Genomic DNA, 26,203 nt, shown 5'->3' with positions numbered 1-26,203 from the left:
ACAAGTTACCAACCCTTATTTCCAGGAGCACAAAGAAAGTCCTCTTACTCCTTGGTGTACAGCCTATAGACTGTCTCTTTCACTCTCAACCAAACTCTTGAAATCAAGGTGAAGTCTATAGCTGCCACAGTGAATCACTGTATGCAACTTCCAGTATTGAACAAGGGGAAGGAAGCTGTTCCTGGTCTTGTGAAGTGGAACTTAATATGAATGGGCTGTCATGATGTGACTGAAGCTTCCCAGGAGAATGCAAAGGCATTGGGCTGCCAAATTTTACTAGCATTTGCTGAGGGGGAGTTTAGTTGTTAATGACACTGGGCAGCAGATGGTCTTAGAAGAGTTGTTAAGACACTGTGGATTGTACTGTAAATATGTGGGTGAATGGAACCAGGATGCTGACAGTTCACTCTCACAGCTCATCATGAGAAGGTGGCTCAAGTGGAATTCAGTATTGCCAGAACATGAATTTCTTGGTGTTTGGCAGTCTGCTATATATTTGGGAAGCATTTTGCAACATAACAGTGGGATGGTAGTAGGGATGCACTTAGTTGTGTAAAGTTCAGGACAGAGAACATTATATGCCTAGTCAACCTTGCCTAGTCAACCTCAGGGATTCTTAGACCTGAAGGTACTGAACCTGTGCAGTTTAACTACAAGACCAGGAGTTAATTTCAGTCTGTTTTTCTTTGAATCCAAGAGAGCATTCATTCATATTACAGCTGAATTTGAATTGTTGAATCAGAAAATGAGCTGTTACAGGAAAAAGTCCTCTTTCCCCACCACAAGCCTGGTCTTGACCGACTTTTCTGTTTTTCCTTCTTATGAAGTACCTCCAGCCCCTCCATCCAAACCAAAAAATACAATTGTGGATTGGGGCTTTTTATTTTGATTTAGCAGGGTGACACACAAAGTATTTCATCTAAATCCTTTGCTAAATTTTTAGCCTTTTTCTCATCTCAGCCTGCTTACCCACGCAGCTTTTAGTATGGCTTGAAGAAAATAATGATATAAAGTATCCTAAGTGCAATGCACGACATGAAATACAGTATGTGGGAATTATACAGATATATCAGAAACTTAGTGGACAGCGTGCAAGAACACAACTCACATTGTTCACTAGAGACACTTACTCATACCCGTGCCCTGACAAAAGAAAACCAAATAAAAACCTCCTCTGATAAACTAGCTAAGGGAAGTTGAATTTTTGTCCCGTGTTTGCAAGTGGGATGAGCAGGTAGAATTTGACTCTTCAGCTGTGTAGTTACGCATTGAAACTAGGGTTCTCTGATGCTGTGGTCTTCAGTGCAAGTGTAATCGTCGTGAACAAATCTCTGGAAGCCATTTTCTTCCTGTCTTGATGTCTAGATGTCATCTCTTTCCAGGCAGTTTCATGGGGGGTTTTTTGATTGTTTTGTGGGTTTTTTGTTTGGCTGGGTTTTTTCTCTACATTAAGATGACTTTTCACCTTCTTCCTAGAAATGATTCTTCCTCTCTCCACAGTCTCCTAGCTTAAGCTTGTATCTCACTTCTGACTTAAGAATTCATTTATTCTTAAGGGGAGAAGCAAGCTAGTTTGGGCCGGTATTTGAAAGGAGACATCCACTAAATCAGTGTTGCTAGTTCAAGGTAGCTCAGTAACTGAGACCAGCTTTTTGCTTTGATGTCGTTTATTGTTTGGCCTGTGTGAGGCTGCTTGGAGGGTTCTTGTCCCCATCTTGTGGTCTGTTCACAGATGCAGAACTACTTTGCTGCTACTCCATGATGCAGGAGGTCATTGGGTAACTAAATCCACCGTGAATAGGACTGACTAAATGTGAGGTGCCTGTTAACCAACACTGATTCAACTGAAAGGCACATCAGGTATTGCTGGCTTTCCTCGCATGAGGGTAGCACTAACAAATTGTCTCTGTAGTCTGACGGTTTCTGTAGTCCGGTCTCATAGCAAGATCAAAAAGTTTCATGGGCTTCCTTTGTAGTGATACCAAATTTTTAGTAGTATTAGTCATACCAAATTTTTATTAATTGCATCAACAGTGTAACTTCAGGAGAATTGTATTTGGTCTCTGTATTGTTTAGGCTTTGACTAAACTAAAACCTGTATTTGCTAGTACTTCTGATTCCTAGTCTTGCATAAACATAGTATTTGTTTGAGAAGAGCAGAAATATGGTTTGCCAGTCCATTGCATCTCATCAAAGTCAAATTATAAAGTCTAATTTCTGAAAGGAAAACATTTTAATACTGGTAATTACTATTCTGGTGAAATATTGAGGCTGGAAACAGCTGAATTATGTCAATTAAAATCCTCAGTTAACTTCTGTTAGGGAATAACTTAAAACAACAGTAGTAGTACATTACCCTTTACTTTCTGAAGGCACATAATTCTTGCTCTCATTGAGTGACAGATGCGCGTGGACCAGTTGGAAAATACCACAAAGGGAGGGCTTTTAAATGTTCAGATTTGCCCTAACGACTTTGAAAAAAAAGTCTGCTAAAAATCTCCTGCAATGAATATGACCCTCAACAGTGATATTTATGTAGTGTAATTAAAGTGTTTGTTAGGGATCCCGTTATTGTTCACAATGTAATTAGACTTATAATCTAGTAGATATGGCATACTATAATGTTCTGCTTTGTAAACATTATTGACTCCATTTTAAGACTGAGATTGCCTCATGCCAACAAATAAAAGAAAATCATGGCCTCATAAAAACTTCTAATTATTTAGATGTGCACTCTGTGGGTTCCTGATGCAGTCAGAGTTGAGACCGAACCAAGGTGAATATTGAACGCAGGTGCAAGCTTCAGCGCAGGTGATCTGCCAACCTCCTTTTGTGTAACCCTCAGCTGTCTGTTAAACCTCGCTGTGTTGAAGGGGGAAAAATGCAAATCTGAATAGCTTTTTAACCTCATGTGCACAGGCATGTTCATATTGTGCTTCTGCCTTATTTTTCATGTTTCTGGATAATAACCAGATATTGATTTGTTGGTAATCCAATGTAGCCATGTATGTGTATTGATCAGTTAGTTATTCAGTCGCGAGAGGTAACTGAAAATGGGCTTGGCTAAACAGTTCATTTTTTAGGGCTGAACTTAATTTTTTGTAAACTTTGTTGTATCTTAAATGGACAAGAACTTGGATACTAGATTATTTAAGCAGTAAGTGGAATGGGCCATGTCTAAAAATGCATTTTTGTTTCTTGTTTGCTGTTAAAGACCTTTAATAAAACTGTTGTCTTGGTGTAACTACTTGTATCATTCATTTTTTAACTCAGATGATGAAATGATCTGAGTCTCTTAGGCTCTGCTCTTTTGAGACCTGTGTGTGCTACACACACTCAGAGGATGGCCTGCTTCTCTGTGTTAGTCCAGGAGAGCACTTCTTGTTCTTGTCTCTCTCTGCAATGGTTTTTGTTAGTCAAAATATCTTACAATACTGGTAGTTACTTTCTGAAGAGTACAAAGTGACTGCTCTCAGGCTTTTTTGAAATAAACTTTGCTTTTATTGCAATAGCTATTAGATGCTGTTTCTACTGTCAGCTGCTGCACAAACAGCACAGAAGACAGGTGCTAGCAGAGCATCTATAGTCTAGGTAGCTTGCTCTAATTGCAGTCTCTCACTGTGAAAACTTTTCCACAGCTGTGCCAGCAAACATCGCAGACCTGAGAAACATAGAAGTGCTCAACTTTTTCAACAACCAGATTGAGGAGCTGCCTACACAGATTAGCAGCCTTCAGAAGCTCAAACACCTGAATCTTGGGTGCGTATCTTAATGCAAAAATTTGTGGTAATAGAGGTACTGTCAAATGTTGTCGCAACTGAACCTGAAACTTATGTTTTGCTATTGAAGTTTCTTTTTGAAAGTGTTTGTGAGGATAACTTGGCAATTATGGCTTCAGAGTGTTTAGGTGGTGTCCTGGATACTCAAAAGAGATCAAGCACTTACTCTGGTATACTGATAACTGTTTAAGGGCAACAGCAACTCACATTCATCTAATACTGAAGTCAAATTTAACGGTTATTGAATTTTACTGCAACTGTCTCTTAATTCTGTGGTTGCTGCTTAAGAGTCAGGCTCTATTTTTTATTCTGCTTTGTAAAAAAAAAAAACCAAAAAAACCCAAACAAACAAAAAATCACCAGAAAACCCCAAATGCTAATTTTTCCATGTTAATATAGGACTTTAATTCTATAGTCCTGAATCTGGGATTACAGAAATTTCAAATTCTAGTAAACTTGTAAAAGAAGCAGCAAATCTTTAAATGTGGCATGCATTTAATTCAAAGAGCTAGTATTGACCGAATTCAAATCAAAGGCGCTCCTGTTAAGTGTTCAGATACTATATGCCAGTAGACTTGGTGATACTTTATAATAACTACAGTTGTGGAAGGTTTTCTTGAATTATTAAGAAAATAAATGTGAAGCACAGAACCTTCTTTAACTGAGCATAATTTAAAGTGTAACTACTTAGGAAAGCACTGATAGGGGTAAGCTTTAGCTTTATGGGTTTCTCATAGAAAGAATGTCTGTATTTTATAAATTCAAACTGCTGAACACCTTAAACTTTTTTAAAAACCATTTTAAATACCAAATTATTTTCACTAGGGTCTGGGTATACTGTTGTAAAGTGGTGATAATTGCATTGCGTCTTGAACTGTTGGAATACCAATAAATGTTTTCATGGTGATCTGTCTTCTCTGGTCTTTATTTGGTCTCTTTAGATCTCTAGTATGCATTAATATCTGTTTGAACCTGGAATTGCTTTTCAGAGCAAATATTAATTCATGATCAGGATTCTATATATCTTGGGCATTAAATCCATATTTTTGGAATGGCATATAGAAGTGTTTGCAGTGTATGGAGGGAGGAAGAAGTTGGGCTCTTTCCATGGATTAAAACAGTCACAACTGTTAGTGTAGGTCAAATACTGGTTTTCATTAATGTAAAAAAAATGTAGTGCAAAAGTCCACGTGGGGTTAAGACCAGCAGACATTTCTGGAACCACAGTTGCCACCTTCCTGTGTCATGCGGCCCAAGATCTTGCGGATTAAATGCTCTTCCTTCTTAATGCCGTCTTTATCCGTAATCTTCCAGGCACAGGATTTGCAGCCCAGCTTTAGTGCTGCAAAATGGGTTCTGCTTCAGAGGGCCTTGGAGTCAGAGGAAACTGTTCTGCTCTAGTAGTTTGCCGGGGCAGGGGGGGGGCAGCCCAGAAACCCTTTTGTCATCTGCAATGCATGTGCACAGGCAGGGCATCAAAACAGCCCTCTAGGGAGAGGGGACCCTTGAATAAGAGCATAGATTATTTTTGGGAGGGTTTTGGTGCAGAAAGGTTAGGTAGTGGGGTAGAAAGAGGGAAGGTGTACTGCTGCACTGAAAGCTTGAAATAAATAAAAAAAGTTTGTAAGGCAGTTGTGGCACAAGTTCAGTGTTTGAACTTGTGCTGGACAGGGACTTTGAGCTGGTTTTTTTCCCATGCCAAAGATCAGATTCCATTCAGCCTGTTGTCAATAAGAACACTCTTTCTCTCCCTGTTCCTTGCTTATGAAAGAGAAGGCCAGCAGGGCCACTTATTCTTTTTACTAGTGAAAAAGGAGCTGCTTTTTTTAGTCCTATTTAATATAAAGATCAGTTTTAAAAACAGTGACAGTGGGGAATGCCTTTCTGTATTTTAATAGCTACTACTACAACAGTAATACTAGGTGCATGTCCCTGGTAGGACTTCTAATGGGAGATGAGGAGGAAGAAGATTTCATACAGAGTTCAGCTACAGAGAGCTGATCTCTACAGGTTCTTGTTCTGGTGGGGCTGGCTTATGCAAAAGTGGGAGAGGAAAGGTGAGATTAGTATCTGAGAGTCTGTAAAAGCAATGTTGTATGTGTTTCTCCTGCCTCTGCTCACATGGGTGTGTAGTCATTGTGCTTAATCTGGAGGTGCAGCTACTCTTGTGTTTAATTCAGCATCCAAAGAGCTTTTAGAAGATGGGCTTACTAATTGTCCTACAGATGTATATCGTAGTTATCATATAGCATAGCACACTGTTTGACAGACATCACATAGGGGAGGGAAGGCCCTAGACATTAGAGCCAAAAGTCTTAATTATTTTTGGGTACCTAACTTTGTCAATACTTGGTCTTGAGTTTTCCTAGTTTTTAGCATTACCTCATGCTTCATACATTCACATTATGTCCCCTCTTGACATCAGTTATGGCTATTGCTATTTATCACTTTTGCATCTGAAGGAAAGTCAAATTCAGAATATGTTTAGAGATAACATAAAGTGTCACGCTTGTTTCCAAGCATCACATGAGGATAAAATCCAGTTCTTCAAAACTGCTACCTGTACATGCTCTTCCTGAAAATATTTCCCTGTTCTACTTTCAAACTCAAGTGACAACTGAAACAAGATCCATACATGCAAGCTACATGTTTGGTGTACATGAAATAGGAACAGCGTGAGTAATAAGCTGGTAGCTTTTTTCTGTTCACACCATAAGCAGCCAGCGCTCTAGCTCGTACACAAATGGTAAGCTTCCATGAATATAGTCTCCAGCTCTTTGCCTTTCTTTGTCATTGCAGCAGCTCTAGTGACTATCTGGATCACCTTGTTCAAGCCTTTTGAGGTCAGAGAAAAGTTACTGTTTTCTGTAGCTTTCCCCATGTTCTTCTGGCTGTTGCCAGTGGGAACTGCTCTCCTAAATGCTCTAAGACTGGCTGAAGAAGCTATATTTAGACTAAGCCTCATCAATCAGAGGACTGACATTTTATTTACTTCATGCTCCATGTGCATCAATAGTTCTCTAGTGACACAAATTTGCTGTTCTTAAGAAGGGGTTTGAGCAGCAATTATCAGTGAACATAAATACCATGCAGTTGAGGTATTCCTCTTTGTATTTGGTACCATGGTGAAGAACTATGTGGTACGGCGGAATGGCAGATGGTTGGGATGATGTGTAAAAACATAATTTGTAGTTTAGCTAGAAGATAGCTCATCTACCAAGGGTCAGCTTTCTCCGTGGCATGCTGTTTAAGCCAAGTGTAGCACTGTGTGTGGCACCTCTCTCCCTTGTGCTTCATGTTTCAGGTGTGGCTGTTGATTGACATAACGGACGGGATCCCTTGCAAGTACATGAGTTTGGGGCGTTATTTATGGGAGTGAGACATAAAAAAAAAGGTCTGCATTGCAAAAGGCTTGCTCAGTATCTTGTAGCATCAACCCCTTTTCAAAACAAAAGGGAAGCTTGGTGTAGATTACACTTTTTAGAAATGAAACTGTTGTTGCATATATTATTCCCACTAGATGAAGTGAATACTGATGTCATGTTCTGGTTTTTCCTCTTTACCTACAGCATGAACAGGTTAAACACCTTGCCAAGGGGATTTGGCTCTTTACCAGCTCTGGAGGTTCTTGACTTGACTTACAACAACTTAAATGAAAGTTCTCTACCAGGAAACTTCTTCTATCTGAGTAAGAGACTTTTCTAGATACCCTACAAATCTTCATGATATGGTGCTTTGCTTTCTGCAGCTGAAATTCACTTGACAGAGACACAACTCCAACAGAATTTTTCTGATATTTATGGTTTTCTTTGAATAACTCTTGAATATTTCTATATAGCTCAGCAATATTTATCACTGATATACAGTCACCTGACACCATTGGACATGAGAAAACTTGGTTAGTAATGGTATATTAGTTTTCTTCCAAGTAATATTTCCTTGGGTCCCATACTCAGTTAAAACTTCGTGGAAGCCTGCAAGCCTCAGGCAAAAATGAACTGTTTTCCAAGGCAACTGTTGTGTGTTGATTCTGGAAACAATTGTGTTCCTGATGGTTCATTACTGAAATAGTTTCAGCAACGTGTGGATGTTGAAGCGTCCAGTATGTTAAAAATATGCTAAGGTTACAAAGCTTGGTGCAGGAATGGTAGAGCTGAGCTGACCTTTGCATGTGTTAAAAATACACACTCCGAGTTAAAATAAAGGTATTGTAACGCAAATGTGCAAAAGGGCTGCATTATGGTTGCCTAAGCAACTCGAATTCTGGCACTTTCTGGATTTTAGTGATTCTGCTACCTCTTTTCAGTGTACTATGCTGAAGTGGCTTCAGGATCAGTGCATTCAGCAGCAAAAGTGACAGGCGAGGGGAGAGGAGTGCTGCTGTCTGAGAGATTTTGTGATTGTAACCTGGCAGAGGGAAATTTTTAAGTTAGCGTTATTAAAAAGGGTCGCATTTAATGAAATGATGAGGAGGAGTAAACTGCGTAGGACAAATGGGATCTCCTCTCTGGTTTTGCTGACCTGACCACCTTCCCTCCCGCTGCACCCAACAGGTCTTTGTGAGTCTTCATTTTAATTTTTTTTTTTCCGAACTGACATGTATGCTCATTCAATAATAGCAAGCTACGTGGTTATGCTGGGTCACTCTTCTGTGAATTTCATAGAGGCTAGGCATGGAAATTACAAATTCTACAGTTTGAGTCTTCTCTATTACTCTCTTTTCAGGTCTCTTTGACAGTGTAAAGCTCTGCTTTCTACAGAGCTTAACATAGATGTGTGTTTGTCCAAAAAGCTCAGATAATTTTTTTAAATGTTTGTTTAGGAGGCAAATTGATGTAATAAATAAGAATCGAGGGCAATAAAGAGTAATGACTGTATTCTGACATCTGAGCATTGAGACTGTATGCTAGAACCTGCCAGTGTCTACTATTGTAGAAATTGTTAATTGTGCCAGTCCTTTTGAATATAGATGTTTTCCTGAACTCACCAACAATACAGTAAGCTAGTAAATCTAAGTTTGACCTGCTTGTTATTATTGTGAGCCCTGGGTATGTCAAAGGCTTCTCACCAAGTAAGGATTATTAATCAAACCTGACTCCCTTTTATTGATTAGACCTCAAATGGTTGGGTTGTATGCCACCCTGTTTATATATTGCTATTTAATTTGCAGCCACCCTGCGTGCACTCTATCTAAGTGACAACGATTTTGAAATCCTGCCGCCAGATATTGGGAAGCTCACAAAGTTGCAGATAGTAAGTAATTTATCTAAATTCTTGGAAAATCAATTCACTTTGCAATGCTTGTAGGAATAGAATCTAGTCAATTTGAGGAGTAGTAGGGTATGTTTGCAGGAATAGACCACTACACCTGGAACTGTTTCTTGTTTACCAGCAGACACTTGTAAATAAATTGGAAGAATTGAGTGTTTAGGAGAGAGGTGGGGGCAGAGGGAGCAGAGTTCTGTTTTAGGCTGCTTTATGGTAACCGAAAACTGTTCTGACTACTTTATATTCACTCTTAGCTGAGTCTTAGAGACAATGACCTGATATCGCTGCCTAAAGAAATCGGTGAGCTCACTCAGCTTAAGGAACTTCATATCCAGGGAAATCGTCTTACTGTGCTGCCCCCAGAACTAGGTAAGATTATGGATAATCATTTATTTATTTGAATAATAACGATAATGATGCACTACGTTTCCTCTGAAATGAAACCAGTTGTTAAACTGTAGGAAATGATTATGCTGAAGTCATCATTGCTGCTAATATTTACTTTCCCCTGAGAAACACTCACTTTTTCAGTCCTACTGGATATGCAGGAGGGTCCAGAAGACGATGTGTGTTTGGTTTTATTAGTTTTTTACATGTTACGTTTTCCTTGTGTATTAGTACACCTGTCTGCAAATTTGTATATAGCATCTTGCTTTACATAACATATCAGAAATACTTGGTCTGCAAAGCTGCTATTGTCTCTGACTGGGTTTTGAGAACACTGGATCAGCCAAAATTATATTAAGCAAAAATTACAGCAGTATAAGTGACTTTTTTGTGACTTTTCCTATAAAAATAGAAGTTTGATCAACCAGAGTAAAATACAGCTAAATTAGAGGAATTTTTTGTTTTTCTGTTTCAGTAGCCTACCTTTCTTAGTGAGTTGACAGCTCTTTCACTTAAAGCAGTGGAGCTGGTTGATGTACTTTGAATTTGTGATACTGGCCATTCAAATATGGTTACAAGTGGCTTCTTTCAACCTATAAGGTAGAGTATTTCTTTGAAACTTAAGTATCGATTTTGCTGAATTTGTATTGCAGTATTCCATTTTATGTGAGGGGCATTAACTTCAGTAGAAGTTGTGCCTGTTTGCCCTAAGCCAGAATTTGGTTTCAGATCTTTTTAAAGATTGACATAAAATATTTTTGTTGGGAATAATGTAGCTGTATCAGTTACCTGTTGTTGAAACATCTGTTACGCAGGGTTTATTCCTTGTTTCTTGTTATTGTGGACAGTTGTATAGGGGCTTCTTTGTTTCTACTAATACCTTCCAAATACCAGTTCCCAAAACTCTGAAGGATAGTGACTGAAGTTAACGTGATAAAGCAAAATAATATGTTTTCACAAGAACTTGCTTTGACCCATTAGAGCATGTGGCGGTTGTGTGAATAAATGTGACAGTCTGTAATGTATGCTTTTTGTTTTATACAGCAAAGTGTCTGCTTTTTTTTCTATGAGGGGGGACAGATGTTTGTTTTGACTCTTATTTGTTTACCCACCATGGCTTTTTTTGCCTTTATCAATGGAGCGGACTATATGATGCTGAGGTGTTTGTTTTTTTCCTCACCACTGGTGGATGAAAGTTGCTCTTATTTCCTTAATTTCAGATGTTTATTCCTTGACACAGGTATACTTTCTTTAGATTTTTGTCAAAGTCGTATTTATTTATAAAGTCTCTTTCAACACAGTACCTTTCAAAAGCATGTGTCTGTAAATGTACTTTTATGTAGCTTCCTAAATTATAGCCTTGTTTTTTCCAGAAAGTGGAAGTTAAATGCTGCACTGAGTCTAACCGCCTTCTGTGGCTAATTAAATGTTCTAAACATGCTGCTGCCTTACAAGCATAATAGCAAATTCACTGTAAATGGTTTTACCATCATTGTCCAAACCAAATGGAAACGTTTGAAACAAAATTCTTGATGTTTATTTTGCACGTACCTGCAAAACTCCGGATGGCCAAGGAAAGCATTTCTCCTTTTAGTTAACGTTTGTCTGCATTATAGAACAATATCACTATCTGGTAGAAAAAGGACTTGTAATTTTGCCCCACCTGATCAGGATGAGGTGCATTGACACAGCTTAAGTCATTGTCACCTCTGTTCTTTATTACTCAAATGCTATTCTATAAATTATACTTTCCTCTTCATATATTCATTTACCAGTGTTTCATTTTATGGTCTTATCCAAGATCCTCATTCATGATCAGCTGGCGTAATTTCTGTTGCAGTCTACGCCATGTGTGGTGCTAGAACTATCTCAAATATTTAAAATAGCCTAGATTTTGGGGCATATTTCCGGAGAACATTACATTGAAGTCTAGATTTGTTACTTGTGCAACTTGCAAACATATTCACTGTGCAAAGCAATGTTCTTATTTATTAAATATCAGGCAAACATTTAGGGAATGGATTTTAGTAAATGGAGCACCAGGCTGGGCTTTGGAGGGCTTGTTTGGGGTCCAGTAGGAGCAGGCCACAGGCAAGCATGAATCTGCGGACTGAGTAGAAAAGTCACTTCTGTGCAGCCCTATTTTCCCTTCTGCAAACTAGGGCAATGTTGAGAAGCACGTCTTTGCAGACAGTTTTAAAGTCTGCCAGTGAAAGGTGGTATGTGAGTGTTACACCCTAATGAATGTACTGTTAATTCCACAGTCGCCATCTGAGGGAAAAACAATTTTATCTGCTTTCTGAGTTCTCCCTCCTAAATTTTTAAAATGGAATTATAATGTAAGAAGAACTATCCAAATACTTTGTGCTGTCCATGTTGGATAAATAGCTTTTCAATGAGCAGATCCTATTTGCATTAATTGGAGGTACTGCTGCTCCATTTAAAGTAAACAATCTTTCCTCTCTCATTATCACTTTCATAATTAAAGGTGCTGAAGGCTTTTGACTGGCTTAGTTCGGGCACTGATGGACAACGATGAGTCATTAGATGTTCATTTACCAGGGAGATGGGCACAATATAAACACCAGGATAAAGTAGTGCGTTTGAATGAAGAGAAGGGGAGGAGTACCTTACACTGGTTTTTAAAGGTAACGGAAATAAGTGCAGGAGAAGGTGTGGAGAGTAGAGTATGAGAACAGGCCACAGACAGGCATTGGGATCACAATTTTGGAATGGAGAGAGATACCAATAAATAAAACTCTGCAGTCTGCTCTTAATTTCACCCGATGTGATTTGAGCGTGGCACACGCCAGTAAGAGGGCTCAGGGAGATGAGTATTATCCTCCTCTGTGTTTAGCAGAGAATACCTATCACTAATTTAAGAAAAATATTCTTGACCAGAAGGAAAAGAGGGGTGCTCTGGGTGAGGGTGCTTGTCTGTAAATATAGTACGCGTGAGTGATGAACGCAGGAAATGGCCAGGAGTAGGTGGGTGGAATTTGCAGCTTGTTTTTATCATTTGTCTCTCAAAACCCCGTTCATGAGGAATGGTGGTGGGCAGTCATATATAAACTTTAAAGAGGCGCTGGCATTTTTTTCCCTAGCATTTAAAAGGTTATGTGCTGCATTGTGAGACAAATAAATCATGATTCACTGCAACAACAGAGTTGCAGTCAGTTATATAAATTGCCAAGGAAGCACTAAATCTGTCACTTTGTGTATTCTGACCATTTAACAATTGGAACGGTGTTTGGAAAGAAAGCTGAGTAGAAACAAGAACCATGTAAAGTGGCAGATGCAATTAGTAAGATCAATGGTGGTGGTTTAAGTTCATTGTATGGTCATCTGGGTGGACCCATATGTGCCACGTAAAAGATTTTCTTAGAGAGTCAGGAATATAGGAGTAGTATATGGTGCAGAATATTCACAAAATGGTAGCTAAATGTAAGTAGCCACCCAGAGAATGTCACTAGCTTATCTGTAGGTTTGCAGTTTTGATGTGAAAACAAATGGCATGATTTTTAAAACCCAGATTCTAATGTTGACTCTGTTCGTTAGCCTGCCGCCAGCACACATGTGTGCACACACGTACACGGAGTTCGCTCATGTTTATGCGTGTGGGAAGAGCAATGATTTCTAAGCATGCATTTTTAATTACCATCTTTTCCAAAACTGAATGTTGGCATCAATGGCTTTTAAGTATGCTATTCAATGCTGTTGTAGTTTATCAAATAAGTTCCTCAGGTAAAGGGACACAATATGAAAACTATGCAATTAGGTACATACTTGAAAAATGGAAGATTCAAGCTCTTTAAAAAAGAAAAAAAACCCAAACCATAACTTGATGGGGTAAGAAGCCATGTTCCTTTTCAAGGAGGGTGAAACATTTTGTAAATTAAATCTGTATGTCAGAATGGCGAAGTAATTCTTTCATCATTTTTTAGTTTTGAACAGCTAAATTATCTTCCGTGGATAAAGGATTGACTTTAAATAGAAGGTTCAAGGAATCCTGCCAAAAGTCTCAATATTTCCATCACAGGAAGACATTTTAAAATTTAGGCTTTTGAAATGACTCTAGAATTTGTGAATGAATATTATATTATGCAAAGTAGTTGCTGCAGTTGTTTGTTCAAGTTAATATTAAACGAAATAGTTTACTTAGGTAATTATAACAGGCATGTGCAAACATAGTGTGGTGGGTTGACCCTGGCTGAGGGCCAGGTGCCCACCAGAGCTGCTCTATCACTCCCCTCCTTCATTAGACAGGGGAGAAAAGGTATAACGGAAAGCTTGTGGGTCGAGATAAGGACAGGGAGAGATCATTCTCTAATTACCATCACGAGCAAAATAGACCGAACTTAGAGAGGGAATTCATCTTATTTATTACTAAGCAAAACAGAGTAGAGGAATGAGAAATAAAACCAAATCTTAAAACACCTCCCCCCACCCCTCCCATCTTCCCGGGCTCAACTTCACTCCCGGCTTCAACCTCCGCCCCCCCTCAGTGGCACAGGGGGACGGGGAACGGGGGTTACGGTCAGTTCATCACGCGGTGTTTCTGCCGCTTCTTCATCCTCAGGGGGAGGACTCCTCTCATCGTTCCCCTGCTCCAGCATGGAGTCCCTCTCACGGGAGACAGTCCTTCACGAACTTCTCCAACATGAGTCTCCTCCGCGGGGTGCAGACCTTCAGGAGCAAACTGCTCCAGCGTGGGTCCCCCGTGGGGTCACAGGTCCTGCCAGCAAACCTGCTCTGGCGTGGGCTCCTCTCTCCACGGGTCCACAGGTCCTGCCAGGAGCTTGCTCCAGCGTGGGCTTCCCACAGGCCACAGCCTCCTGCAGGTGGAATCTCTACACCCCCTCATCCTCCCTCCATGGGCTGCAGGGGGACAGCCTGCTTCACCATGGTCTTCACCACGGGCTGCAGGGGGATCTTGCTCGGGTGCCTGGAGCACCTCCTCCCCCTCTTTCTGCACTGACCTTGGTGTCTGCAGAGTTTCTTACATCTTCTCACTCCTCTCTCCGGCTGCAAAAGCTCTCCCTAACTGTTTTTTTCCCTTCTTAAATACGTTATCACAGAGGCGCTGATTGGCTTGGCCTTGGCCAGCGGCGGGTCTGTCTTGGAGCCGGCTGGCATTGGCTCTGTCAGACACAGGGGAAGCTTCTAGCAGCTTCTCACAGAAGCCACCCCTGTAGCCCCCCCCGCTACCAAAACCTTGCCATGCAAAACCAACACACATAGGAATCACTTATTTCACAAAAGATATTTCTTTTCTTAATATACTTGACGTAAACGCCCAACTTTTCTTATTTCAGTATAAACTGTCGCTGCACTCTACCTGTGCCACAACACAACAGTGCTCACACCTGCAAATACAGGTCTGTGGTGCTTGTCAGAAGCCGGGATATCCTGGGGCTCTTTGGACACCAGCTCAGAGCACTGGAACAACTAATTCATATCTTGCAATTTTAAGAAAACTACTTGTTTCTATTTTTGGAACTAAGGCAAAGGTGGTGTAAGAAAGTAAGGAGCTTTACTGAACGTCCCAGTGGATAAACAGAATAACTTGTTTTCTGGGACTACTGATGTAGCAGTTATTAGTTAAGGAGTAATAGAAAATTGTACACAACAAGATAGGTCATGGACAGATTATTTATGTAAGAAAAGCATCTCTGAAAATTTGTGAATATTCTAATTGTGTTTCTCATTTTAGGCCTATTTTAAGTTAAAAAAAAAAACCCTTACAAAAAAACCCCAACACCACCAAAACCCACCACTTTTTATGTGGTTAGAAACCAGGCAGAGTCCACAGAGTACTTGAGGGGATTTAAGGTGTATGGGAAGAGATGACAACTTGCAGTTTCGTTATACGCAGAAAGATGTTTTCTATAGCCCATCATTAAGATTTACGCCACAGGCATTCATTTCCTTACACTGCTGTACTCCTTGCCAAACTTCCCAAGGTTCAGATTTGATCTTACATTAGTTTTTGAAATATGCAAGTCCTATTGTTGATTGCTACAGTGTGTGTGTAGGCTTTCCTAATGTTGACTGTACTCTGATTATAAGTACCATCAGCATAATAATGATGTTTCTGTCAGCAAATATTTCATCTGTTCTGTCGGAGCTGCAGTAGGTAAGAGTACTGTAATTAGAGCCATCTGAGCAAATGTTATATTTGGTGTTAAATTTGGTTCATTTTACGTATTTCATAGTACTTAAAAGTGGTTTTGCTCTTCTGAGTACTTGGCAACCTGTGTTTGAATGGAAGTTTCAAAGGTGTGGGGCAAAAGCAATACAGTGAATCCTTTTTGAACTCATATTTTTAAATTAACTAGATTTTGGCCTGATAAGGACCCTTCAAAGAGAGAATGCTCTGTTGAGTTCATGTGTAATTGAGAATCCCAGGAGAGTTTCTGAGGTTGGAAAAAATGTGCAATATATTTCAAAATAAATTGGGATGCTGATCCTCTAAGCCTGTAATACTTCCTGTGCCGTTAAAACGTCTTTGATGTTAAACTACTTTGACATCGTGTTAATTCCCTTTGTTACAGAAACCATCTGCTGCATAGTGCGTTTCTTGGGTTTCTTCACCGGGAACACTTAGCAGTGACTGTCGGGCTTGCTCCTCCAGATCCCAGTCAGTGCCTGACATTTGTTACAAAGAGCATGAATGGAATGGTTTTTCCAGCATGTCACCTTTCAAAGAAAGAAATTGGTGAAACTTAGCAATACTTATAGGTCTTCTAGGAAATGGTGTCTCCTACATTAGAAATCTTGGAGAAATTAATTTATTTGAGTCATGAGAATATAGGAAACATTTTGAAGTAATTTCTTGGATTTTTGCAAAATGCTGTTTCTTCTGCCGTTCCCCTGAGCTACCCACATGACGGCATCAGCCAGGCTGGTTGCCTTGGTACCTGAAGGCCGTGTGTGGTGGAGTTTGGCTGTTGAAAGAGCGTGATTTGTCATGTGGAAGTACACACCATTAGCAGTGTTGTGTGGCTAGAGTCCCTTGTGTGTTGCATTGACTAAGTTCCTGTTTTGTGGCTGCCTGTGAATGTTAATATTATTTATTCTTTCCACTAGTTCTTCTGTTAAGGTCAGGTTTGTTGTGTGGAGTGATGGTAGAAATTGCCAGGGCTCTCCCCTTGTTCCCAGAGAGTTAACTGCTCCTCCTGTCATCTGAATATGGAAATGTGAGCTTGCTCAGCCAGGTTAGGTCTATATTCTGCCTGTACTTAATGCCTGAAATGTGGTTTAAGGGAGAAGCTCAGTATTTCATCCATTCTGTTGTCTTTCCCAGGTTTTGTCTTCAGTCCTGACCCATTTTGGAGTGGGTCTCCTCATGCCAGACTCCCTATTACACTCTGGTGTAATGATTCTGGCTGACCCTTGCTATGATGCTGAAATTTTGTATAAATATCTCAGGACTAAATTCACTTTGTTCTAAACTCTCTTCTATGAAAGGCTGAGGTGGGACAGTGCTAGAGAGTAAAATCTTCTTCCCATAGAACTGTAATAGCACTAGCTGAGGCAATACCAGCTTTCCCTGTATCACTTCACCTTTATGTCAAGAGTAAAGAATTCAAGATTTAGTTGCTCTGCTTTTACTTCATTTCAGCTGTGGTCCTTTTGCTAAGACTTGAAGCAAATGGAGTAGCTATTTTGGGATCACACAGAATAATCAGAGTCTTTATTTAACCTATCAAAGGGAAGAATGAGAGGAGACGTAGCTGCCGATCCTCACCAACTTCATGAGAGGAAAGGACAGGTCATCTTTCTCCCTTGTAGATGGGCAGAAGAAGCAGCAGTGTTTGAGAACTAAGGCAGCTCAGTTCAGCACTGAAATAAAGAATACATTTTTACAGTGATGAACCATTTGAACAAGACACCACTGGCAGAGTCTCCATCTCCTGATGTTTTTCAGGCCAGATTTTTTCTGTTTGAAATGTCTTTGTTAAACTCTTCAATTACTGAACTGACACAGCTACTGTTAGAGGTATTCAAGTGAACATTCAAGTTGTGGTCTAATCTCTGAACTCATTATTGGAAATTCTCATTTACATCTAACAAGTTGTTAGAATAACGTGTGATGTTACAATATCTGCACTCTTGTTTTCTGTAAAACTGAAGGCGGGCTTAGGCTTCAGTGTTTGGCTTTCAGATTGCTGGTTCAGCCTTCTCTTACCCTGGGGCTTCCTGTCTAACGCTCAGGTGAGGCCACAGACGTTCCTGTCGGTGTGGTCAGAGGAAGGCTTCCAGCCTGCTTCTGTCTGATGGATGCTCTGGAGTGCCTGTTCGGTATATTAGTGTGTACTGAACCTGACTTCTTGTTATTTGAGACTTGAACTTTTCCCCTGTTAGGTAAAACCACCACAAATGCTGTTTCGGGGTTCTCTGAAGTGCTGGTGACCTTCTCCAGTACAAGAATGTGGGGGCGAGAGGGCAAAAGTGTTGCTGGGATCGATCTTTTGGAGGCGCTTCAGTCTAGGTTTAGATTTACTAGTTGTTTTCTTTTAGTGCATAGAAGCTCATCGATAAGCAAACGTATATTTTTGACATATGCTATGGAGCTGTAGATTTGTTTATCATACTGAATATTTCTGTGAGTATTTCTGCTGGTTCCAAAAAGATTGAGTCACACTTCACTTATGTACAAGAAGTCTTTGCTCTCTGTTGTCTTACTGCTCCTTTATAACTACTGTTTAAATCTACTCTCTTCTGTTACTAATCCTTCAAAAGTGAAGAGGTCTTCAAAGCAGACCTGATCTTACTTGTTTGTAGGAATGATATGAGTTACCGATGCACAGCTTACATGTGCTTAAGATTGGTGTAAAAATCATTTGCTTTTAATAACACACTGTGGCATAGAAATCAGTATATATTTTCATTTTTTAACATAGATTTTAAGACATTGTTCACAATGAATCCTTTGGTATAATTTTTATGACATAATAGTCATGATACTTTTCCCACCCCCACGCTCTCTCTCTATGGAGGCAAAGCACATGCCACAAAAGTAATAAAAATTATAAGCCCTGTAGTGTAAAGCAAATCTAAACCAAGCCAGGACAGACGTATTTTTACATACAACCTAAGTTTAAATTTAGTGTAGTGGATTGATCCCTTACTTAGCCTTTAATAAAACAGGATTCAAGAAATAAAACTAATTTCATTCCTCCCGTCCTTATGTACGGCAGTGAGAGAGTAAGACCTTTGTGTTGTAAATGGAAAGAACATTTAAACTGCAGCCTTAAGAGGAATTGCTGAGAGGGATGTGTTACAGCCTGAGGACTCTCCTTGAGGTCAGAGCGGTAGAGTGCAGGCTGGAAGGTGGGTCAGAGCATCAACGGGACACAGATGTGAAACTCAACAGTATGCAGGCCAAAAATGATTTCCATTGATTTTAATGAAGCTCCACTAGGGATGAATTTAAACCATTACAAAGAAGGGTTGATCTGGCATTTTACAGCTAGGATCATGTTTCTTATGCTGAATGCCAATGTTCACTTCTCAAATGTCAGAGTTGTTTAATTACTGTATTTCATCTTTTAATTTTTGAAAGTATTTAAAGTGTTGCCAAGGGGCGTTCAAGTGGAAAGGACAAGTCAGGTTTGTGCTCATTCTGTTTTCTCTTGCTTGTATTGAAGTCATGCCTACATACACTAGTCATACCTTACTGTACCTTAAGTATACATACATTGGGTAAATATTATACACTGCATATATCATAGGTCACAAGAGGATGAGGGGCTTATAGTTGCATATAAGAGATGCTTGAAGGCTAGATATAATGCATGGGAGGAGCCTGGGAGGTCTGGAGACACCCTTGGTCAAAGTGGTAGGTAGCATTATCACCGCTCTGACACTTTCTGCAAACATGACTGCGGGAGGCAGCATTTTATTTGCTTTTATGAGCTCTTTTCTGACCTTTGCAGGCAGTTGGGCAAAATATGAATGTTCACACAAACCACTTCTTTTTTCAACAGCACTGAAGGAAAATGATAAGAAACATTAACTATCATGTTTTAGATCAAACGCAGGATAGATTCATTGAGGGAGGTGCAGGGAAACTGTAGCTGCCTTTTCCCTTTAACGTCACTCAGGGTGGGCTGTGCCCACTGTCATATGAGATATCCCTTCTGCCTACCCATGGCTGTGGGAGCTCTGAATTTAAGTAGTGGTAAGTGGTATTTCTAGTCAATGGATGGCAGAAGCTAGGATATACAAAAATTCAAAATATGCATAGTTTGATTATGTCCTTGAATTTTCGAGGGTTTGTTTTGGTGTAGATCTATTTACTGTAGCTTCCAGGTGGCAGTTAACAAGAGATTTGGGCAGCAGTTTTCAGGTCTGCACAGCTTACTAGTTGGGCATAGGAACAATTTGTTTTTAAGGTGAGTTAAACACAAAAGTTCAGTCACACTGATCCAGTCAAACTTAATGGTTCAGGATCATCTTTAGATACAATGAGTGCTGAGACAGGAAAAAAAAAAGCCAAGATCAGGTATTTCTGAGACCACACAGCTGGCTCCTTTTAGAAGGTTTTTGGTCATCCCATGCAGGCCATCCGCAGCAGTCAGCTGTTAGACCTGTATCTCTCTCTTCTGTTTTCCAGACTGTTCTCTTTTCAGTGTCCTCACCGGCAGCAGCTTATGTCCACTTTGCATTCTTCCTACTTGGAAATCTATGTCTGTTTAAGATAGAAAACTGAAAAAAATATCCTTTAGGCTTAGAAATTAGAAGAGTCTTTAAGCATGTTGGACCTGGGTTCTGAGATACACAGTTTTGATGATTTATTTATTTATAAGAATAATTTTAGAAGCATTCAAAAATAATTTGAGAAGAATTTATATGATCTAGGAAAGGAGTTGTGCTGACTAGTCTTAAAGATAGGCTTCTCCTTTTCTCTGTCAGAGGCATGTAACTGTAATGCATTTCAGTGGAGTTGGTCTCTTTCAGTATGGCAAAATAGCAAGAACTGTAAGTCCATTATGAAGAAATACAATTTCAGTCTCCTAGTTATGCCAAATTTTAGAGATGATAAATATTTTTAATAGGCTGATATGCATGGACAGAACAAACCAGCAATGATCAATGCAATCTCCAACCCCAATATATTTTGTGATTGAATCTTCAGTACTGGATTTTTTACTAGAGGCAATTTTGTATTTTGCTTACTAAAAATATCCCAAGGATTTGATGTGATCTGTGTAGCAGAACAGTATATAAATTTCCTAAAGGCCTGGGGATAGTGTTTTGCTGATGCTGCTTTTAGACAATATGCATGAAGGCGCATCTGCCATGGCTTTTTCCCTGGCCCATGGCTCTAATGCTGCAGGGAAGGAATAACAGCATCTCTTAGCACAGCGTTGCCATAAAAAAGAAAAGTGTAGGCAAGGATACTGTTGGGGGGGGACGCATCTGTAAGGTATCCAGTTGCATAGCACTCCGGCGGTGAGCCTGGTACCAGAGCCATTGCTTCAGGCGGGTTTGATCATCTCTTCCATGCTGCTGGGTTCATCTTGGTGCACTGAGGCAGAAGGGTTCATGCAGGGCTTCAATGTGTTTGGTTACCCCAGCACGTAATGTTCCTGAGATGTTACTGAGGCTTGGGACTCCTGGACGTACTGCAGCCAGAGCAGGATTAGGTAAGCCCTCGATTCCCACATGGTTTAGTTGTAAAAGCAAAATGGACACCAGGATATGGCCCCAAGCAATAAACAGTTATGCAGGAGTGACATGTTGTCATCCTGTCTCAGTTTTAATTATATGCCGCCTTTGTTCTCCAGTGGCTTGCCTTATGGCAGGAGTGTTACACTTTGTTTCCTCCCTAGTGCTGGTAAGGTGGGGTGGGCTCTCTGTGACTTCTTACCCTGCTTAGTTTTCTGCCCATTTCTGTCCTTCGTTTCCAGATAGAAATTTCAGTATGGAACAGTGAGGAGTTTAAAGCGTTGGGTGCCATGTCCTCCCAGCTTTCTGTGAGGGCAGCCCTCTGTTACTCCTTTGCGGAGGAGCACCCGCTCTCTGCCTGGTCCTTGCCCTGAGGACAGACGGGTTGTACCTTTTCACACTGCAACGCTTGATTGAATTCTTCAAATAAAACCCCTGGCTGTGAGGTGGCAGCTGACCCCCGTAGGCTGCCAGAGGGATGGGCTGCCAGGATGACAGGCAGAGCAGCGTCCTGGGCAGGGAAGGGGTGGATTTCAGTGCAGATTGTGGACTTTTGGGTGCCCCAATTTTCTCTGTAATGAGGTTAATTTTACCCTTTGGGCTTCTGCCTGCCCCTTCCCTCTGAAGGTAAAAAATAGTATCTGTACCTGCCCCCAGTGTTTTTTGGGGAAAAACAGAAAGCGGAGGAAAATGAAGTGATTACTTTGGTATGGAGACCTGCAGTTCATTTTGCTTGAGTCCTCTTTTTGCTGTAAGGTTTCTTTGGCTGTAGGAGAATAGTATTTATTACAATTAATTATGCTTAAATGGGCTGTGCATGGTATTTGGAATGGAAGTGGGCGCACTACGCTGTGGGGATGGAGAAATGCAGCAGCATCCCCTGGGAGTTAAATTTCTGACACAGGTCAGGATGAGAGGATTCAGCTGAGACCCTGGCTGTGGAGATTTTGGGAGTGTGTGACTTATTCCTGTAAGCACCATTGAATTTGATCCATGATGGGGCCAAGCTTGCCTCCCCAAATTTAACTATTTTTATCAGTTGTACACAGATTGATCATTTTACCTGGATGCAGTACTTGCAGAGCTGTAATTATAAGTGAGTGCTTACAGCGTTGGTAGTTCTGGAGAGCAACATATGTGGTTTTTTTACAGGTAATAAAATGGAAAATCCAATTTGCAATTGCAAAGCAAGCCCCTGACTGATACATGTTCTTCATAGCAGCACCGGTCAGAGGGTTATGGCTAATCACAGCACTGGCTTGCTTCCCCGGTGGCCTGTGCCTGCAAACTGAATGGCGAGCAGCATGAGCCTGCGCTCTGAGCCAGCCAGCGTAGATTTAGACACACCGGTTTCTAGCTTATTAGGTCCTCTTTGTCACAGTACTTAATCCTGCTTCCTGATCCTTGTTAGAACAGGGCTGCCGAGTCCCTTAATAAAGGAGATGGGTGCAAGGCTCCTAACGAGGCGCACTGAAGCGTGAGGCAGCGAGGGCAATTGCTGCCTGGCTGACAGAGGGCTGAAATGCTCCCTGCCTGTTATTTCAAAAGAACAGGTCTCAGACAGCTGACAGATGAGCTCGCTAAGGTAATGGTAACTTGTTGATGGGCTGGTAAGAGATGCATGACATCTTTTCACATGGTATAATGGTCTGTCTTTACTCTAATTGTGTTAACCCTTTTTACGGAGAGAAATGCATCGAGGACTAGCTGTAACATAGAACATGCGCTGAAATGGCCAGCAAGCACGCGGCTTGCAGCAGCTTGTGTGTTCATCCTACTTACGTGAGTGCCTTTAATTTTGAAAAACTAGCACATCGGGTTGATTTCAGATTTCTCTGATAGCTTGGCTCAGTCAGTCTTCAAAACATTGTAATTATTTTTTTGTTTCCCATAGTTAATGATTTATTTTTTTATTATTATTTGTTACTTTAGATTTCTGGAGGGATGGTAGGCCTCTCTTCATCATAAAATTCACAAAATTCACAAAAATGAATTTAAAATGATAGCACAGATTTCTTAATTTAAAGAACACAAGAAAATATTTCAATGGCTAGACTGTCCTGGAATTGAGCCTGTTGGATCCATAGTCATGAGGAGTTTCAGTAGAGCACGTACTGTTTTGATTTTGGGTGGTAAACATTTACAAAACAAACAAACCAACCCCAAGCAAACCCCTAAAAGGTCTCTTAAGTCTTCCTGTCAATACAATTGGTAAAAACTGCCATGTTGCAAGAATGACCTTTTTGTTTTTCTCAGTATAGTGAACTATAACCACGGATCAGTGGTAGGATCTTGGTACAAACACCACGTTGGGCACTGGGAAGGCAAAAAGGCTGTCGGGCATTGCTTGTTGACATTAGCTTGGGGCAGTGATGGAGAAATGCTTTGCAATGCTAAGCTTCAGCAGAGCAAACTCCTACCACAGCGTCATTCTCCTTTCGTTCCTGTGAGCCATGGTGGAGAGGGATGCCTTGCTGAATTGTCCCATAGGCCTGAAGATTATGTTTAATGGTCAAGTTATGCGAGACTTTTAATGCTGCAACAGAGCTAGGAGGTTCGGAGTTAGGAATCGGGAAGCCCCAAGTTCTACTGCAGTTGTTTTGCCTGTGCTGAGTGAAGTTCTACTGCAGAAGAACAGCCCAACACCTGTGCACTATTAAGCCCTACTTGAAACTCATTTGAAGAATAAACATGATGTGCAGTGGGCTGAGTTCAATCCTGTTGTGCAACATGTAGTAGCATATATGTAGAATAAAGTGGAACTGCATCCATCATGGTGGGAACTACTATGTCCTCCTTTTCTTGTCCACAAAGACTGAAATATTTGCTTTTATTATGGTTGTACTCTCTGAAACGAATGAAAAATGTTATATTCACAGCAAGATATTTCTTTCAAATTTTTCATATTTCAATTTTTTTTTCATACACTGTTTTGTTTAATCCCTTTCAGGTAATTTGGATTTGACTGGTCAAAAGCAAGTCTTCAAAGCAGAGAACAATCCTTGGGTTACCCCTATTGCTGACCAGTTCCAGCTGGGAGTATCTCATGTTTTTGAATACATTCGTTCAGAAACATATAAATAGTAAGTATTACATGTTACTTGTATACTGTAGCTGTGTTGGGGTTTTTTCCCTGTAGTGTGTTGGGCAAAGTGTTACCAGCTACTCCCCTTCTTTCATAATCTAGGCAGTAGCTTGGTCTTTAGGGCAAATATGCAGATCTGTACATTTATATTAAGGAATTTTGCTGACTAGGAGGTAAATAAATGTGACTTAGAAATGCTAGAGAAGCACAAAGACTGATATTTTTCTGTATCTGTTGTTCATTTCTAAGAGCTTTTAAGTAAGAGATATAAAAGATCAAGGATTACAAGCCTTTGAGAAGTACTAATTTTAAGTATGTACAGTAAGGTGTTATAGATTGGTAACATTTTTGGATGCAGGTGGTTATGTTTTGAAAGAGATGTCCAGAATTCAAACCTGGTTTGATCTGGACTGGTTTCCAAAAGTCTCCAGCCCTCGTAATTGAAATACAGGTACTAGTGCTTTCTTCAACAGTGTAACTGGAAAAAAATGAACCTAATGCTGGGACTTCTCCATGCTAAGCATTTGTTTAGGAAATAATGTCTTTAATCATTCACTGAATTGAAATATTTCTTTTGAGTAAAAATTTCCATGATACCAATCCACAGCAAAACTTTAGATGGGAAGTTATTTTTATGTGTCTGTCAACAACCTTGATGCTGTCTTCCTAGAAGCAATAGGTAGTACAACACACAGTACAATCTCTAGGCAGGAAAGTTAGTTTTTGCACTTCCCCTTTATTTTAAAAATATATTTTAATAATTTAGCAGCATTTCTGATGATTTTTTATACAGTAGCTGTCTGAACTCAATTACCGAAGGAGAGTATTCACAAGTGAAGGTTTTGGGATTTCAGTTAAGTAACTGAGATGTAAATTTCTATGTGAAACTAAATGATCCAGCAATGGCTTTTGTAGGCCATTCTTCATTTACAGAATTTAAGTGAAATGGATCACAGATGGGAGAGTGGTTACAAAAATTGTGTATCTATCTATCTCAGAAGTGTCCTGATATTTGTGCTGTAAGATGTGTTCTCAAGATAGATTTAAGTAGGCTGCAACACCCTTCTTCCAGTAGTACTCTGTACTACAGACATGGTGTAGGGGAACAGCTGTCTATGTCCTTAGACCATCCCTTCCCCACAGTCTGTTGTGTAGCTACATCTAGGTTTCTTGATAATGTTTTGTTATTTTTTTTATTGCCAATTTTATATTTCTGTTTGCTGAGCAATGTAGATTAGGGACCCTCATGCAGTGCTCACAGGGACAGCGCTGGGCATCATGAGGACAGGGAAGTTTTGAGGACTGAAGTGCAGTTTTGAGAATTTGACCCATATTCAGTTTGGGGGGGTGGGGCGCTGCTGTTATGGATCTATAATTAAAAAAGAAAAAAGATTTTGTAACTGTGGATATATTAAACAGCTCTGGCAACTTTCCTTCTTGTGCAATCAAAATTGACATAAAAGGTTCTGTAATTCATCAGTTGCCTCAACTATTGTTCTTTGTTTTAAATTAGCCATATTATGTTTGCTGTCTTGTTCTTTGCTGAGGTGTAACAGTGTCTTGTTGGCTAATGGGCTGATTTTGATTTTGTCCACAGTAAATAGTTGAAGCCTGTATAGTTAACAGTGGAAGCAAAATCAGACTCTACCCATTAATAGGGGGAAAAAATAAAATCAAAGAATCTTTCCATGGCTCATTCATAGCTTCGATTTTGATTTTAGAGGCTTATTCAATGAAAATGTCATTATTTTCAAAGATTAGTGATGAAAACCAAATACATGCAGATGTTAATAATTAGATATCTTTTTGTTTATATTCAGCATATAACCATTTTATATTTAAACCATAAATAAAAAATATCTGTGTATTTTTGTTAGAATCCCAGTAGCAACTTCTTTTGATTCTTGATTGTACTTGTTCCACATGCTATAAAGAGAGTTTGTGGATTTTCCTGCTGAAAAAGGTTGTCCTTTTTATTTCCAGTTACCTTTAAATATGTGATCTCAGA

At 40.0% G+C, this 26,203-nt stretch overlaps 1 protein-coding gene across 2 annotated transcripts in view; it reads left to right on the top strand.

Annotated features, from left to right (window-relative positions):
- The window catches only part of RSU1 (Ras suppressor protein 1), a 110,338-nt gene that overhangs the window by 23,133 nt on the left and 61,002 nt on the right, over window positions 1-26,203 (top strand). For both annotated transcript variants that reach the window (XM_075746283.1, XM_075746284.1), the window contains 5 exons: window positions 3,639-3,759; window positions 7,349-7,467; window positions 8,950-9,032; window positions 9,302-9,416; window positions 24,061-24,193. In XM_075746283.1, the coding sequence (XP_075602398.1) occupies window positions 3,639-3,759; window positions 7,349-7,467; window positions 8,950-9,032; window positions 9,302-9,416; window positions 24,061-24,193 (571 nt within the window). The remainder of the gene's footprint in view (window positions 1-3,638; window positions 3,760-7,348; window positions 7,468-8,949; window positions 9,033-9,301; window positions 9,417-24,060; window positions 24,194-26,203) is intronic.

This window comes from Balearica regulorum, chromosome 2, assembly GCF_011004875.1.
Source record: "Balearica regulorum gibbericeps isolate bBalReg1 chromosome 2, bBalReg1.pri, whole genome shotgun sequence".
Lineage (NCBI taxonomy): Eukaryota > Metazoa > Chordata > Aves > Gruiformes > Gruidae > Balearica > Balearica regulorum.
The sequence above is the reverse complement of the archived record's forward strand: the minus strand, read 5'-3'. Positions and strand labels throughout refer to the sequence as shown.